We start from the raw sequence: 13,414 nt of genomic DNA on the forward strand, positions 1-13,414 counted from the left end.
TTTAACTCATGTGTAATATGCTACTATAACAACAACTATTTCCCAATAAAGAATATCTAATCGAGTCTTATTTAATAATGTACACAACCCAAATGACAAATGATACAAGGAATAGTAATAATATTCACTATAAGCCTACTTCATCAACATTTGTTATTTCCCCAGAGATATTGCTGTTGTTTTGAAAAGGATAGAAATGTGCAGTGAAGTTTTACGTAATAAAATATTATTTGAGTTGTACGCCTGTATGTTCAAAGGTTATCTGTATGTCTACAGATAGAGAGTGACTGAAATACATTGACACGTGTAAGTTCCATCAATAATATGTTGAAAGTGTAAAATGAAAATCGTCTTTATCTTATTTCTATCAAGGAAAGCTGTTTCGCGATGAAAAAATATGTGTTATTAATGTTTTATTTTTCCCAAATCAAGTCAAATAATATGAAGAAATGGGCCAGTTTAGGGTAGTTAGTTACTATGTTATATGATAAACTGGTTATATTATCATGATATTGTATTTACACATTAGGAAATACGTTTTCAGATAAGTAAATTAACCCAAAACTCTTCCCATCTATAGTGAAATATTGCTTATCCTTACTGCTGATACATGGCTTCAGGACTCGAAAACATTCCTTTTTATCAGATCTGATGAAACACACTGTCAATATACAGTAAGGTCAATTGAATCTGTAAATGGAGAGGACTAAAGGCTACGGACCCTGCATGAACATCATCCCCACTAGCAACTCAAAGCTTGTTCAACCCTTTAATTGTATCATGATCCACACAAACTGGAGTATATCCAATGTCTAGGTGCTCATTTAAAATAGAATTGGAAACTGTAATATATTACGTGAGATCTTGGACAAACCACTTATACTCTACACACTTTGAAAACAGTCTGTTTATAAGTGATGGTTTATAGAGTGGCCTTGATAAAAATCCGAGAGCATTTCCCTAGGCAGAAGCACTGTTCTGGTTTGTTCTATTTGCGGCTGTAAACCATGTAAAAAAAGAATGCACACACAAATAAATGCACAGTCACTCACCAGTATGGTTATAGACCACATCTGTAATACACAGCATGTTCCATTCATTCTTCAGCTTCTCCACCAGCGCCCCCACGTCCTCCCAGCTGTAGCCCTTTCCGGCGGGGCTGAACTCTGGGTTCAGGCTCAGCTGGTCTGCCAGGGAGTAACAGGACCGGGACTCTCCCAGAGTCTGCAGAGGAGTGAAGTGGATCATGTTGTACCCTGAGAGAGAAACCCAAATATTATTAATACCCCCAACAATATTTATTATGTGTCTCCTGTTTGCTATGAAGGCTTGACTGCATAAACACTATGGCTAATTCTAATGCAACCACTAAACCCTCCCCCTCCCCCCTTCTACTTTGTTTGTGTGTTCCCGTGTTTGGTCCACCACACTAGTGGGAAGTGATTAAACCATTCAACATGAAGTTATTAAACCATCCAATAGCAAGTCTGCATCGGTCCTTATTAACCTGCTGCCCTACCTGACCCAACGCTGTTTGAGTTCCACATGGAACACGCTGTGTACAAATAGTTATGTGCAAACAATTAATAGTAAACTATGCCAAAATAAGAGACATTTAAGTTTGTCTATAAACCAAGAAACTCATAAAAATCAGATTTAAAAACGAAAAGAGTTACAAAAAAGAACGCCATTTAAGATTTTTGGAGTTTTATTTAAGTTATTATTTATATATTTAGTCCAAGAGATGCTGATTCTAAACCATAGTTAGGAAAAGTTACAACATTCCTGTTTCTGCCGGAGGCAGAGCGGGTTTGTGCCAAACTTGCCACTTTGTTTGCACCCTCCACCTGAAAGAAGGAGCCTCATTCATTCATTCACAGTCTGCATGGGTCTTGATTAACCAGCTGCCCTACGTGACCATGTGTCCCTCATTGAACACGATGTGTACTTACAAAATGTGCAAAAAAGATTCCATGGTATTTTTATACTTGTACCTATATGGGCAACTCTCCACCTATCAGGGGAATGAGAGGTTGCCGTGGCATGGTAACAGCATGGTAACATGACGCTTTTGCCTCACCCCCCTCCTTTGCAGGGGGGCGTGGTCAGCTGCAGCTCATTTGCCACAGAATCAGCCCTTGTGAAGACAGGGCTGTAATACAGCAAATATATGGGCTCAGAACAGTCTCATAATACACACATGCACACAGAAGGATTCACATTTGTATTTCCGGATCCACGCTTGTGTTTTTCAATACATACCCAAATGTGTTCCGCTTCATACATGCAAGTAAAATCCAACAGAAAAAAGTTTTACATATGTATTTTTGATCCTCACATATTTGTTTTCCGTTTAAATCCCCTGAACCTGCAAACACAAACCGCTTTCTGTGCATGGATCACTGTGCATTCGTGTGTGGGTTTTTTGAGACTCCCCTGACGGTCAGCCGATTCGTACTTGTAATTTTTTCTATCTATAGCCAATCAGATGTCTCCTCAATTCTAAGCCAATCACATGAGCGCGCCCCCCCGAGGGTAGATTTCTTGCGTTCATGACGTAGAGCTTCATGTAGGCCTACGCATTTAGCGCAGTCCGGAGCTGACAGGTCCATGGAGCCTGCTTGCAGGCGCTAATCTCAGGACACCTCCACTCTCAGTACATTGCCACTTTCCGAACAGGAAATGCACGCAAATACAAGCCTTTAAATTATTAAGGTACAGCGCCACTTTCCGAACCGTTAATGAATGCTTGTGTGTACACAAAAACGTCAGGCAAAACCGTTTTAAATGTGTGTTTCCTGTATGGCGAATACAGCTGCTTTATTTATGTCTGTATGAATTCGTTGTGAGTGTGGAGGGAGCAGCTAAAGGTTAGCTTAGCCTAATCGATCAGTGCACTAAGAAGCCAGTGCTAGACAGTGAACTGTCAACGGGGGGGAGCCCCGCCGGTCATTATCGGTCGATATTCACTCTAAATAGTTTGATCGTTGCTCTCTATAAAGGCCGATCAGGAGAGCTGGATCTGATCGATATGGAGATAAACGCGAGTGAAGTGTAACCGGACGAGAGAGAGAGATCAGATCAGCTGCTGAGTCTGACGGAGACACGCAGCTCTGCATGATCACCTGAAGCTCCGCCCTCTGTTTAGCGAGCTGACCGGACAGCTTTTGCGTACATGAAGTGTCATGAACGCAATAAATCATACCCTTGTGGGGGCGCTCTCATGTGATTGGCTTAGAATGAAGGAGACATCTGATTGGCTATAGATAGAAAAAAACACAAGTACGAATCGGCTGACCGTCAGGGGAGTCTCAAAAAACCCACTCACGAATGCAAAGCGATCCATGCACAGAAAGCGGTTTGTGTTTGCAGGTTCAGGGATTTAAACGGAAAACAAATATGTGAGGATCAAAAATACATATGTAAAACTTTTTTCTGTATTTGGATTTTATTTACATGCATATGAAGCGGAACACATTTGTGTGTGTGCATTGAAAAACACAAGTGTGAATCCTTTTGCGCATCATGAAATACAAGTTTGAATACTTCTGTGTGCATGTGTGTATTATGAGACTGTTCTGAGCCCATACAAATAGAGCAAAATGAGGCATGGCTAAAATGCATGATCTGTTTGGTAATTTGAAAAAAAACTTCACAGACATGTTTTATATAGGTATGGCCCTAAAATATATTATTCAAATATAGCATGATAGGTCCACTTTAAAGAAGGTGCCTCATTCAGCTGTGTTAGACTGTACAGACTTAAGTCACAGAGTGCGAGTGGATAGGGTTCGGTTTAGAATTGAGTCTTCGTCTCTTGTAGACACACAACTGACCTCAGATATTTGAGTTCAGGATTGGCACTAAAATAACGAGCTGTTTATAGAGACTGGCCAAACAATATGATCCTGTGACCTCTCAGTTCAGCTAGAGGCTCACAGACTATCTTAAGCAGCTTACCTTGGTCTCGTGTCATCCATGTTTCACGGAAAACTCATGGATGACCATGGTCATCCATGGACATCCGTGATCTGTCCATGGTGGGTGTCCATGGTATGTTTGTCCGTGGTTTGTCCATGGTCATGAAACATGGACAGAACACGTACTACCCGCCTGGCCGTGAACTGACCATGATTGTCCATGGTCATGAAACATGGAAAAACATGTTCACTTGTCTGGCAATGAATTGACCATGATTTTCCATGGTCATGAAACATGGACAAACATGGACAAATCCTATATTATTTCCATCCATGAAATATCCATGATTTTCCATGGTCATGCAACACGGTGAAACATGGACAATCACTGATATTTTTATCCATGAAATATTCATGCTTTTCTGTGGTCATGAAACATGGTAAAACATGGATAGAATTCTGATATTTCTAACCATGAAATGATCATGTTCTTCTGTGGTCTCAATGTTGAATGCAGATCAAAGATATTGGTGCCAATCTTTTTTTCTCAGTTCTGACTCTTTTTGTTTGTCCTGGAGTAGTGAGTTACACAGGGCTGAACTGGGGATTTATGAAAAATATGAAGGCACAACATACAGTATTTATAATAGACACATTTAATTTATTTCAGAATGTACAAATAAATGTAATGTCTGATCAAATAACATTAAATATGTGACCTACATGTTCGTCAGCAGAAATAATAAATTGTTTGCAAATATGACATTAGCAATACCCCTGCCAACATGAAAATTAGGGTTTGGCACGCACTACATATTTAGGAATTTTTTTTGGACATGTGCTCTATTTACCTGGTAGACTGACATTGAAAATGTAAACAACAGTGCCAATTTCATATGAATACAATAAGAATGTCAGAGAACAGACAGTGGTACAAAACTTAATTCACACAATTACATGAAAGGTTACAATTTTGTCAATACATGGAAACATTTTACAATATTGGACTCCCAAGTAGAATCCTTGTCTGCTTTACCAAAAACAAGACAGAACCAGTTCCCTTACTTCAATATGAACAAATATAATTAAGTGTGCCAGATATATCTTATATTAAGATATATCTTATATTAAATCCTTTTAGAACCTCCTTACTTATACTTCAAAAATAACATAATCATTTAATAGATTTACACTTAAAACCTTAGTCGGACCGCGAAACTTTGTGGTTAGACTAAAAGTAGAAGAGGTCAACTGACCAATTCTACTGAGTGATGGCGTTTAAATGTCCGCTTATATTCACTCTTTAAATATTAGAATTTTTTAAAAACACAAAAGAAGTGTAACCTGTACCAGAAGTTTTTTAATGTTCACGGTTTGATCTTTAGAATACTTCTTTATTTATTTACTTTAATATATACCACTCTAACTTTACTCTTACTCTTATATAGATAAATACATTTAGGGTGGAATGAGTTAAAAAATAAAATATATATTTTTTAAAAATCTAAAAAACGGATTTATATATTTTTTAATTTAAATACACTGTCTTTACGGACATTTGGTATATTATAATTTGCTTGCAGTTCATGGAGTAACCACTATGAGTGCTAATGGTCATGTTACCTTTAATTCCGCCGTTTTTGGCGTCACTTCCGGGTGGCGGAACAGCCACTTCCTGTCTAGCGTTTACATAGGACGGCAGTTGAGAGAAGACTGCTAAAAACCTTTGACATCCACATTGAAATACTGATCTTTCAACGTTGAGGGTGAGTACATTTGATTATTAACATATCAGAGACCAGAAATATGATCCATTTGAAGAAAAATAAGTTTTTAATATTTAAATAAATAGATAATTTCACAAGATGGCGGCCGTTTTTTTCCAGTTGCATTTATTTCAGATTCATATTAATAAATTGATCATTTCAAGTCGGGAGGGTTGATATGATCTTTAGAGGGTTTAGGTTTTAGATACAGCCACAGCCCATCGCCTCAGAGGAACACAATACCTCGCTGCAACCGGTCATCGCCCAGAAAGGCTGCACCGTCAGCACGCAGCCACAGCCAGTCGCCTCAAAAGGCTGCACCCAGATGCAGTCGCTCACCTCCACAGCATGGCACAGCCTCCCCCTCTGCTCACAGGAGACTGGAACTGGGGTCGCCATCTCCAACGATCACCAAAAAGAAGCACAGGTAATATTAATATTATATACATATACGTATATGTATATGTATATGTGTGTAAATGAGAACAAAATGTAGCACACTATCATTGTGAAAAGATCTATTAGGAAGTTTATCTGCTGATAAAACCATGCACAAATATGCAGACTGAACTTGATAAATTTCACACATACCTTCAAAGGTCTAGTGTTGAACATCACTGGACTTCATTGGAGTCGACTTGGAAATATCAGTCATAAATTGAAAAGGTAAATTACTTGCGCAGTTCCAATTGACTGCAGCCAGAGACGTGTAGAAGACAATCAGCAAAATGTTGTTTAAAATCTGTTTATTCATTATTTTAAGATGGAATGAATATTGATACCAGGTGAACATGGTAAACCTTTTTGTATACTGCTTCAACTTCACACATTACCTTTTAGGTTCTAGTTTTTGGGTATTTGTTTTTACAGATCTCCCTTTGCAGCTGGAAAGGATATCAATGTTGCCCAGTAAGTTATTTTAATTATATATATTAATTATATATATTATTATATATGTTATATATATTTATATATATATATATTTTTATATTGTTAACAGATACAGATGTTCCCTTTTTATAATATACTGTTTGCTGGGAAGGAAAATAATGTGGTTAATATTATATGACTCCAAAATAGTGTTTACACATTGTCTGATATGGCAGCAAATTATATATTTGAAGACTGTGGTAGATGTAATTTTTGTTCCGTCTGTATTGTTTTTACTTCGGCATTATATTTTTAAGCAATCTTTCTTTTTCAGACTAGCCAAGAACCTGTACGAGCTGCAAGGTCAGTTTGCGGAATCACAGGAGAGTATAAGGAAACTCAAGAGAAGAGTTCGCGAACTGGAAAAGAACCGCGAGGGGCGTGTGGCAGTTTGTGAGCCACGGTACAATGGCAACACCATTGAGGAGCTGCGTGCAACTGTCGTCTTGGAGACGAGCACCTTCAAAGCAGCCAGACGGCTGCTGACACAGTTGTTCTCCAAAGACGATCTCCTCAGCCACAGTGTGTCCGGGAAAGCTCCCAACCGGATGACTCCACCAAAGCCACAATTTCCGGAAGATAAGTTCCTGGTATACAAGGACTTGATGCGGGGACGCTTTCCCGAAATGAAAGACAAGGATATGGTGGAGAAGGTGCACCATGTGCAAAAAGGCTTAAAAAAAGTGTGAAAACTGACTTAAGTGTACATTTGGGAAGAAAATGTATGTTGTTATGGTGAACATATATCTGGCACACATATTTCTTCATACAAAGTCATATGTAAGTAAGGGAACTGGTTATGTATCGTTTGTGGTAAAGCAGACAAGGATTCTACTTAAATGTTATAAATACTGTAAAATGTTCCCATGGATTGACAAACCTTTCATTTAATTGTGTGAATTAAGTTTTGTACCACTGTCTGTTCTCTGAGATTCGTTAAAAAACATCCTGTGTAGTATTTCTTGTACAAGAGTGTCATGATAAGATATTAATAAACATTTTGAAATGCAATCTTAGCACATTTATATCTGTAGACTTTAGATGCAAGTTAAATTGGTCCTGTCTGTAGCCCCCCCTCCCCCCCTGGAGCATTATGTGGACATTATGGTAAGTCTTGTTATATACAACTTTGGTAACAATTGACCAAATTGGTAAGCTTTCTATAACTTCAGGGGTGGAACACCCATGGTCAGACCATGGATATCCATGGTCTGACCATGGATATCCATGGTCTGACCATTGACCATAATATTGTCCATGGACGTTAAATGGCACCATGGTCTGACCATGGATGTCCATGGTCTGACCATGGATGTCCATGGTCTGACCATGGAAGTCCATGGTCAGACCATGGATGACCATGGTCTCTCCATGGACATCCACGGCCATACTATTGCAAGCCTCGATAAGACCATGGTTGTCCATGGTCAGACCACGGACATTAAATGGCACCACAGATCAATCACGGAAAACCACGGTTAACTATACCATGGACAGACCACGGCTAACCACGTCTTTGATGTCCATGAATTACCGTGGTCTGTCCATGTTTCACTTGGCCGTGGGTTTCCATGATTCATCCATGGTGCCATTTAACGTCCATGGTCAGACCATGGTCAACCATGGACAATATCACGGACAGATCACGTATGTCCATGGTTAATGTCCATGGTCTGACCATGGTCTGACCATGGACATACATGGTCTGTCCATGATCCTGAGACCAAGGTAGTTACCCATTCTCAATTTTTTTTTTTTTAAATATAGACACACACCAGACTCCTTGGCTACTCTCAGTCTGTCCGCCCAGTCGTCTAAGTGTCCCAGACATTTGGACAGGTAGGTCTGGATGGTGATGCAGTCCAAAGGGAGGACGTGATCGTCTGCTCCAACATGAAGGACCGGGTCCACCACGATGTATCCTCCTCCAGACTGCTCTGTGGCTCTGTGGGAAAATAAATGTAAATAAACACACTATCTAGTAAAATACTGGAAAAAGAAGAGATGGAGTAACACTTGTAACTACCACTTAACAAGGGTACTTTCTTTTTTTCACAATATTTTTATTGAAGTTTTCAAATATGGACGTTACACATACACAATATAAAATAACGAACATTACACATACACAAAATAAAATAACGAACATTACACATACATACATGGTCATTCTAGGTGGCGGATACAGTGTAAAATCAAATGAATAGGCATGCAAATAAACACAGGTCAGTATACAGATGATACAGGACAGAAATTTGAAAGAATATGACGTGGGCGACTACACTTTAGAATCGTATTCCCGTTGCCCCCTTCCCCGCCCCGGTCTTTGGTGTTATTGATCATTACAAACATTATTTTTCAGAAACTCCATGAAGCTCCCCCAGATATTTTCGAAAACTGCCAACTTTCCTTTAGTAATGTATGTTATGTTTTTCTAAAGCGACACATGCTGACAGATCCTTAATACACTGAACAAAAATATAAACGCAACACTTTTGTTTTTGCTCCCAGTTTTCATGAGATGAACTCAAAGATCTAAAACATTTTCTATATAGACAAAATAACCATTTCTCTCAAATATTGTTCACAAATCTGAAAAAATATGTGATAGTGAGCACTTCTCCTTTGCCGAGATAATCCATCCCACCTCACCGGTGTGGCATATCAAGATGCTGATTAGACAGCATGATTATTGCACAGGTGTGCCTTAGGCTGGCCACAATAAAAGGCCACTCTGAAACGTGCAGTTTTGCTTTATTGGGGGGGTCTGGGGGGGTCCGGTTAGGGTTACCTAACCCTAACATGTCACCCATTGAGCATGTTTGTGATGCTCTGGATCGGCCTATACGACAGCGTGTTCCAGTTCCTGCCAATATCCAGCAACTTCGCACAGCCATTGAAGAGGAGTGGACCAACATTCCACAGGCCACAATCAACAACCTGATCAACTCTATGCAAAGGAGATGTGTTGCACTGCGTGAGGCAAATGGTGGTCACGCCAGATACTGACTGGTTTTCGGAGCCCCCAGACCCCCCCAATAAAGCAAAACTGCACGTTTCAGAGTGGCCTTTTATTGCAGCCAGCCTAAGGCACACCTGTGCAATAATCATGCTGTCTAATCAGCATCTTACAAAGTGCAGCCAAAGTGCGAGCGTGGTAGCGAGAGAGCGAGCAAGGGAGAGGGCGCACCGGTACCGGCGCTATTGTTATTAGAATCTGGTGCTAGCTGCGCTAGCGGATATAAGAAGTAGATGTTTCTACAACCAGGGTGGAGGAGAGCTCTCCTGTCAGACTGAGAGGCTCAGTGAGGTAAAGGACTCTCTGAGTATTTAGGTAGTTAATTTTAGTCAAAGTTATTTCAGTGGGTCTCAAACGTTTTGACCACAAATTATGTAAACACATATTTCCAAGGCACTCCTTTATAATTATTAGGATAAATAAAAACAGGTTTGAAATCATTCCAATGTATACTATAGGACAGTTAACCAAAAATATAGTTTAAAGTTGGAGAGATACAAAAATATGCATAAATAAATAAATGTTAACTAGGTAAAATAAGATATGAATGAACAACAAAAATAAAATAAGCTACATTTATTTGTTATTGGCTATGGTAGGTTATTGGTTATGTTCATATACTTATTTGATTATTAAAATGTAAACCGATCTTTTTCATATGGGCGTTTTAGAGTTGTACCCCCTAGATCAGGTCTCTAGTAATTGTTTGCTCAAAGTGCACCAGATTGAAGCATTTTCCTGTAAAATGTTCAAAAAGGGGGGGCCCCCCCTAGAGGATGTGACGTCCACCCCCCAATTCAAACATGTTCATACAATACTGAATACATTTGAAGTCATTTTGACGTCTATTACCTATGTCAATAAGTTTCTGTTTTTGCAGTGTATTTGTCTTTTGTAGAGATTTTTCATTTATTCTTTACACATAAAATGTCGCCTAAAATCTCACCTAGGGCAGCAAATTGTCTAGAACCGGCCCTGGTACTAGGCCTCAAGAGCCTTTCTTGTGCTGACAAATAGAAACAAATTGGCGGGGCGCATTTCGCACACACTAAAAAATTCCACGCGCTCCGCGCTCACATTATACTGGGCCCACGTGCCTTAGCACCGCTGCTATGACTCCATCCTAGGGGAAACACTGAAAGGAGAAGTGCTCACTATCACAGATTTTTTCAGATTTGTGAACAATATTTGAGAGAAATGGTTATTTTGTGGATATAGAAAATGTTTTAGATCTTTGAGTTCATCTCATGAAAAATGGGAGCAAAAACAAAAGTGTTGCATTTCTATTTTTGTTCAGTGTAAAACCATGTACTAAATCATCACTTTGGTCCCATCATATACTCTGGGAAGAGAATATTTACTGTGCTTGAAAACTGGTATCACATCATCATGTGAGGTTGACTTTGTGACCTGGAGAAAATTTCAGCTACAACATTAGCTTGTTGATAAGCTTGGGATATGAGATGGTTTTCGACCCAACATTTCTACAGGCATGGCAGAATATGGCACTATTTTCACATGAATATTCTAACCATTGTCTATTTTTATAACACGAGCTGCAAAATGACCGCCTAACCCCACTGTACAGGCGGGTACTCGTTTAGATATACCTGGGCAGGCTCTGTTTTGCCGTAGTATCCTGGCACCTGCGGGCCGCAGAGGGGCGGCGTAGTTTCGGGCGACAAAGACTGCTGCTCCGGGGGCGAGGGCGGCGAGTCAGGCGGGAGTAAGCTAGTGTCCACAACAGAGGGTAACGTGATGTCCCCATCTGACCTGTTGCTACTGTCTGCAGTAGATGCAGTGTTGCTGGCATTTAGTGATGGTTGCTTTAACCATTTTCGTATAAATGATTATCCACAGATGTGTGTCACTGCTGTGTTAGCACTTTGGAAATGATGCACGCGCAGTGGAGCAGGTCACGCGCACCTGACACAATTTGTTGTTTGTATTTTTCGCTTCGTTCTCTTTTTTTAATGGAGGGTGCATAACATTCAACTGGGGGTGCAATGTATGCCTATGCACCCCCGAAGATCCCGACGCGAAGCCTGAAGGGTAAACACCAGCGTTACTAATCTACCCGCACAATTTGTCCGGTGTCGGAATGTCTCGCTATGTTAGTAGATTCTTGAAAAACAAAACACCATTTAATTTCGGGTTAAAATGTGTTGTAACTGCGTTACTGAGCATTGTAACGGGTAATATATTACCCAAATTGCATTAGTAATGCTTCACATTACTTTGTTACAGCAAAAAGTAATATATTACTGTAACTCCGTAACGAGTTACAACGCCCAACACTGGTCATAAGGCAAGTAAACTAGGGTAAAACAGAGACTAGAGCGTCTATTATTCCAGATAATGTTCGTAAATATTTTCTTAAATGTTTGAAAAAATGACTTGGGTGGGGGTAAGGGGATTGATTGAAACAAATAGAGCAATTTGGGTAATGTATTAATTTTTAAGATGTTAACACGACCGGTTAAGGAGATTGGCATTAAAGTCCATCTGTTAAAGACCAACTTCCAGGTTAAAGACACCTGTGAATAAATGTGTAGGAAAATGATGAATACACTAGATTTTCAAAAAAATATACAGAAATATACACTACAGTGACTACTGGCGTCGTTTTTGTAAGAAATTTTTCCACTTCCGCATAAAAAAGCCTCGGCACGTGACCTCCCGCGTGTGACGTAACATGGGGGGAAACAAGGGGGAGAGCGGCCGGTGTAACATATTAATAAACATGGATCCCAATGCTAGTTTCGACACAGAAGAAGTTGAACATGAGTATTCGAATGCATATGACGGACCACAACCTTATAATTATGAGCCTGCTAGGCGTCCAAGAGACCAGGAGCAGCCAAGGATTAGAAGAAATAACGGTCATCGGAGATAAATTGAGCTGTGGTGTGAGGAGAACCAGTGGAGAACTGGGCAGCTATCTTGGTGAGTGACCGGCGTTAGCTACAGAATGTTAGCTAACGTCAGATCACAACATTGTGAAGTTAGCTATCATATATCAGGCTATAACTAACGTAGCATTGATAATATAGTAACGTCACTGCCAGGACTGTTGATACTGATCCATAACAGAAACTAATGCGCAAGTATCAGCCGTATCTCGCGTTACCTAATGCAGCTCCACACTACGGTGCTGTGTACCGGAGGAGAGACGCGAGATACGGCTGATACTTGACGATCTGGCAGAGAAAGGTTGTGGAGCCTTCGTTGATATGCCGTTGTAAATGGCTTGATGAAAAGCAGGTGTGTAGTCGGGGAGGGTGCACAGCTGATTGCAGCAGGTGAGTGGAGGTTGAGCAGGGAGCCAGGAGCGACAGCCACCACGCACACACAAACAACACAGACAGGAGGAAACAAACAAACAAACAAACAAACACAAAGGAGACGGCTGGAGCAGTACAGCCACCACAGCGTTACCTAATGCAACTCCACACTACGTCTTATAGTGCCGTGTACCGGAGGGGAGAGAGAGAGAGCAGCGAAGGGGGGGAGAGAGAAGTAATACGGTTTTCTGATAAAGCTGTGGAGAGTATGTTCTGCAGGGAGGTGGATGCACAACGCACCCAGGAACGAACGCTAGCTCCGGTCCTTTTTACTGTGTAGTCGATGTCCTTACAGGCTGGTATTTGTGCAACCTGCACAAACAAAATACTGCATCATGATTACAAATGGTGAAATACAATGTAAAACTACCGAAAAATACCAGCTCACTAAAACACAACCGCTCAACTCAACGCAACTACTAACTATACCCGCGG

At 40.3% G+C, this 13,414-nt stretch overlaps 2 protein-coding genes across 6 annotated transcripts in view; one reads left to right on the forward strand and one right to left on the reverse strand.

Annotated features, from left to right (window-relative positions):
* Positions 1–14: 14 nt before the first annotated feature.
* LOC307019237 (glycogen debranching enzyme-like) overlaps positions 15–13,414 on the reverse strand; it is a 45,660-nt gene continuing 32,260 nt past the window's right edge. Inside the window, exons 5-6 of one of the 3 annotated variants that reach the window (XM_079649959.1) lie at positions 8,392–8,561; positions 15–1,256 (exon numbers count right to left, since the gene is read on the reverse strand). In XM_079649959.1, the coding sequence (XP_079506085.1) occupies positions 1,045–1,256; positions 8,392–8,561 (382 nt within the window). In that variant the 3' untranslated portion in view covers positions 15–1,044. The remainder of the gene's footprint in view (positions 1,257–8,391; positions 8,562–13,414) is intronic. The other 2 variants (XM_079649961.1, XM_079649960.1) reach the window with 2 other exon arrangements.
* LOC307019238 (uncharacterized protein) lies at positions 4,606–7,627 on the forward strand. Of its 3 annotated transcripts, XM_079649963.1 has the most exons (5): positions 4,606–5,686; positions 5,851–6,113; positions 6,291–6,352; positions 6,557–6,595; positions 6,891–7,627. In XM_079649963.1, the coding sequence occupies exons 2-5, from the start codon at positions 6,012–6,014 to the stop codon at positions 7,303–7,305; spliced, it is 618 nt and encodes a 205-aa protein (XP_079506089.1). In that variant the 5' UTR covers positions 4,606–5,686; positions 5,851–6,011; the 3' UTR covers positions 7,306–7,627. The 3 variants fall into 3 exon arrangements, with proteins under 3 accessions (XP_079506089.1, XP_079506090.1, XP_079506088.1); XM_079649964.1 differs by having other exon boundaries at positions 4,606–6,113; positions 6,286–6,352; XM_079649962.1 differs by having other exon boundaries at positions 4,606–6,113.

This window comes from Notothenia rossii, assembly GCF_949606895.1.
Source record: "Notothenia rossii genome assembly, chromosome: 9".
Classification (NCBI taxonomy): Eukaryota; Metazoa; Chordata; class Actinopteri; order Perciformes; family Nototheniidae; genus Notothenia; species Notothenia rossii.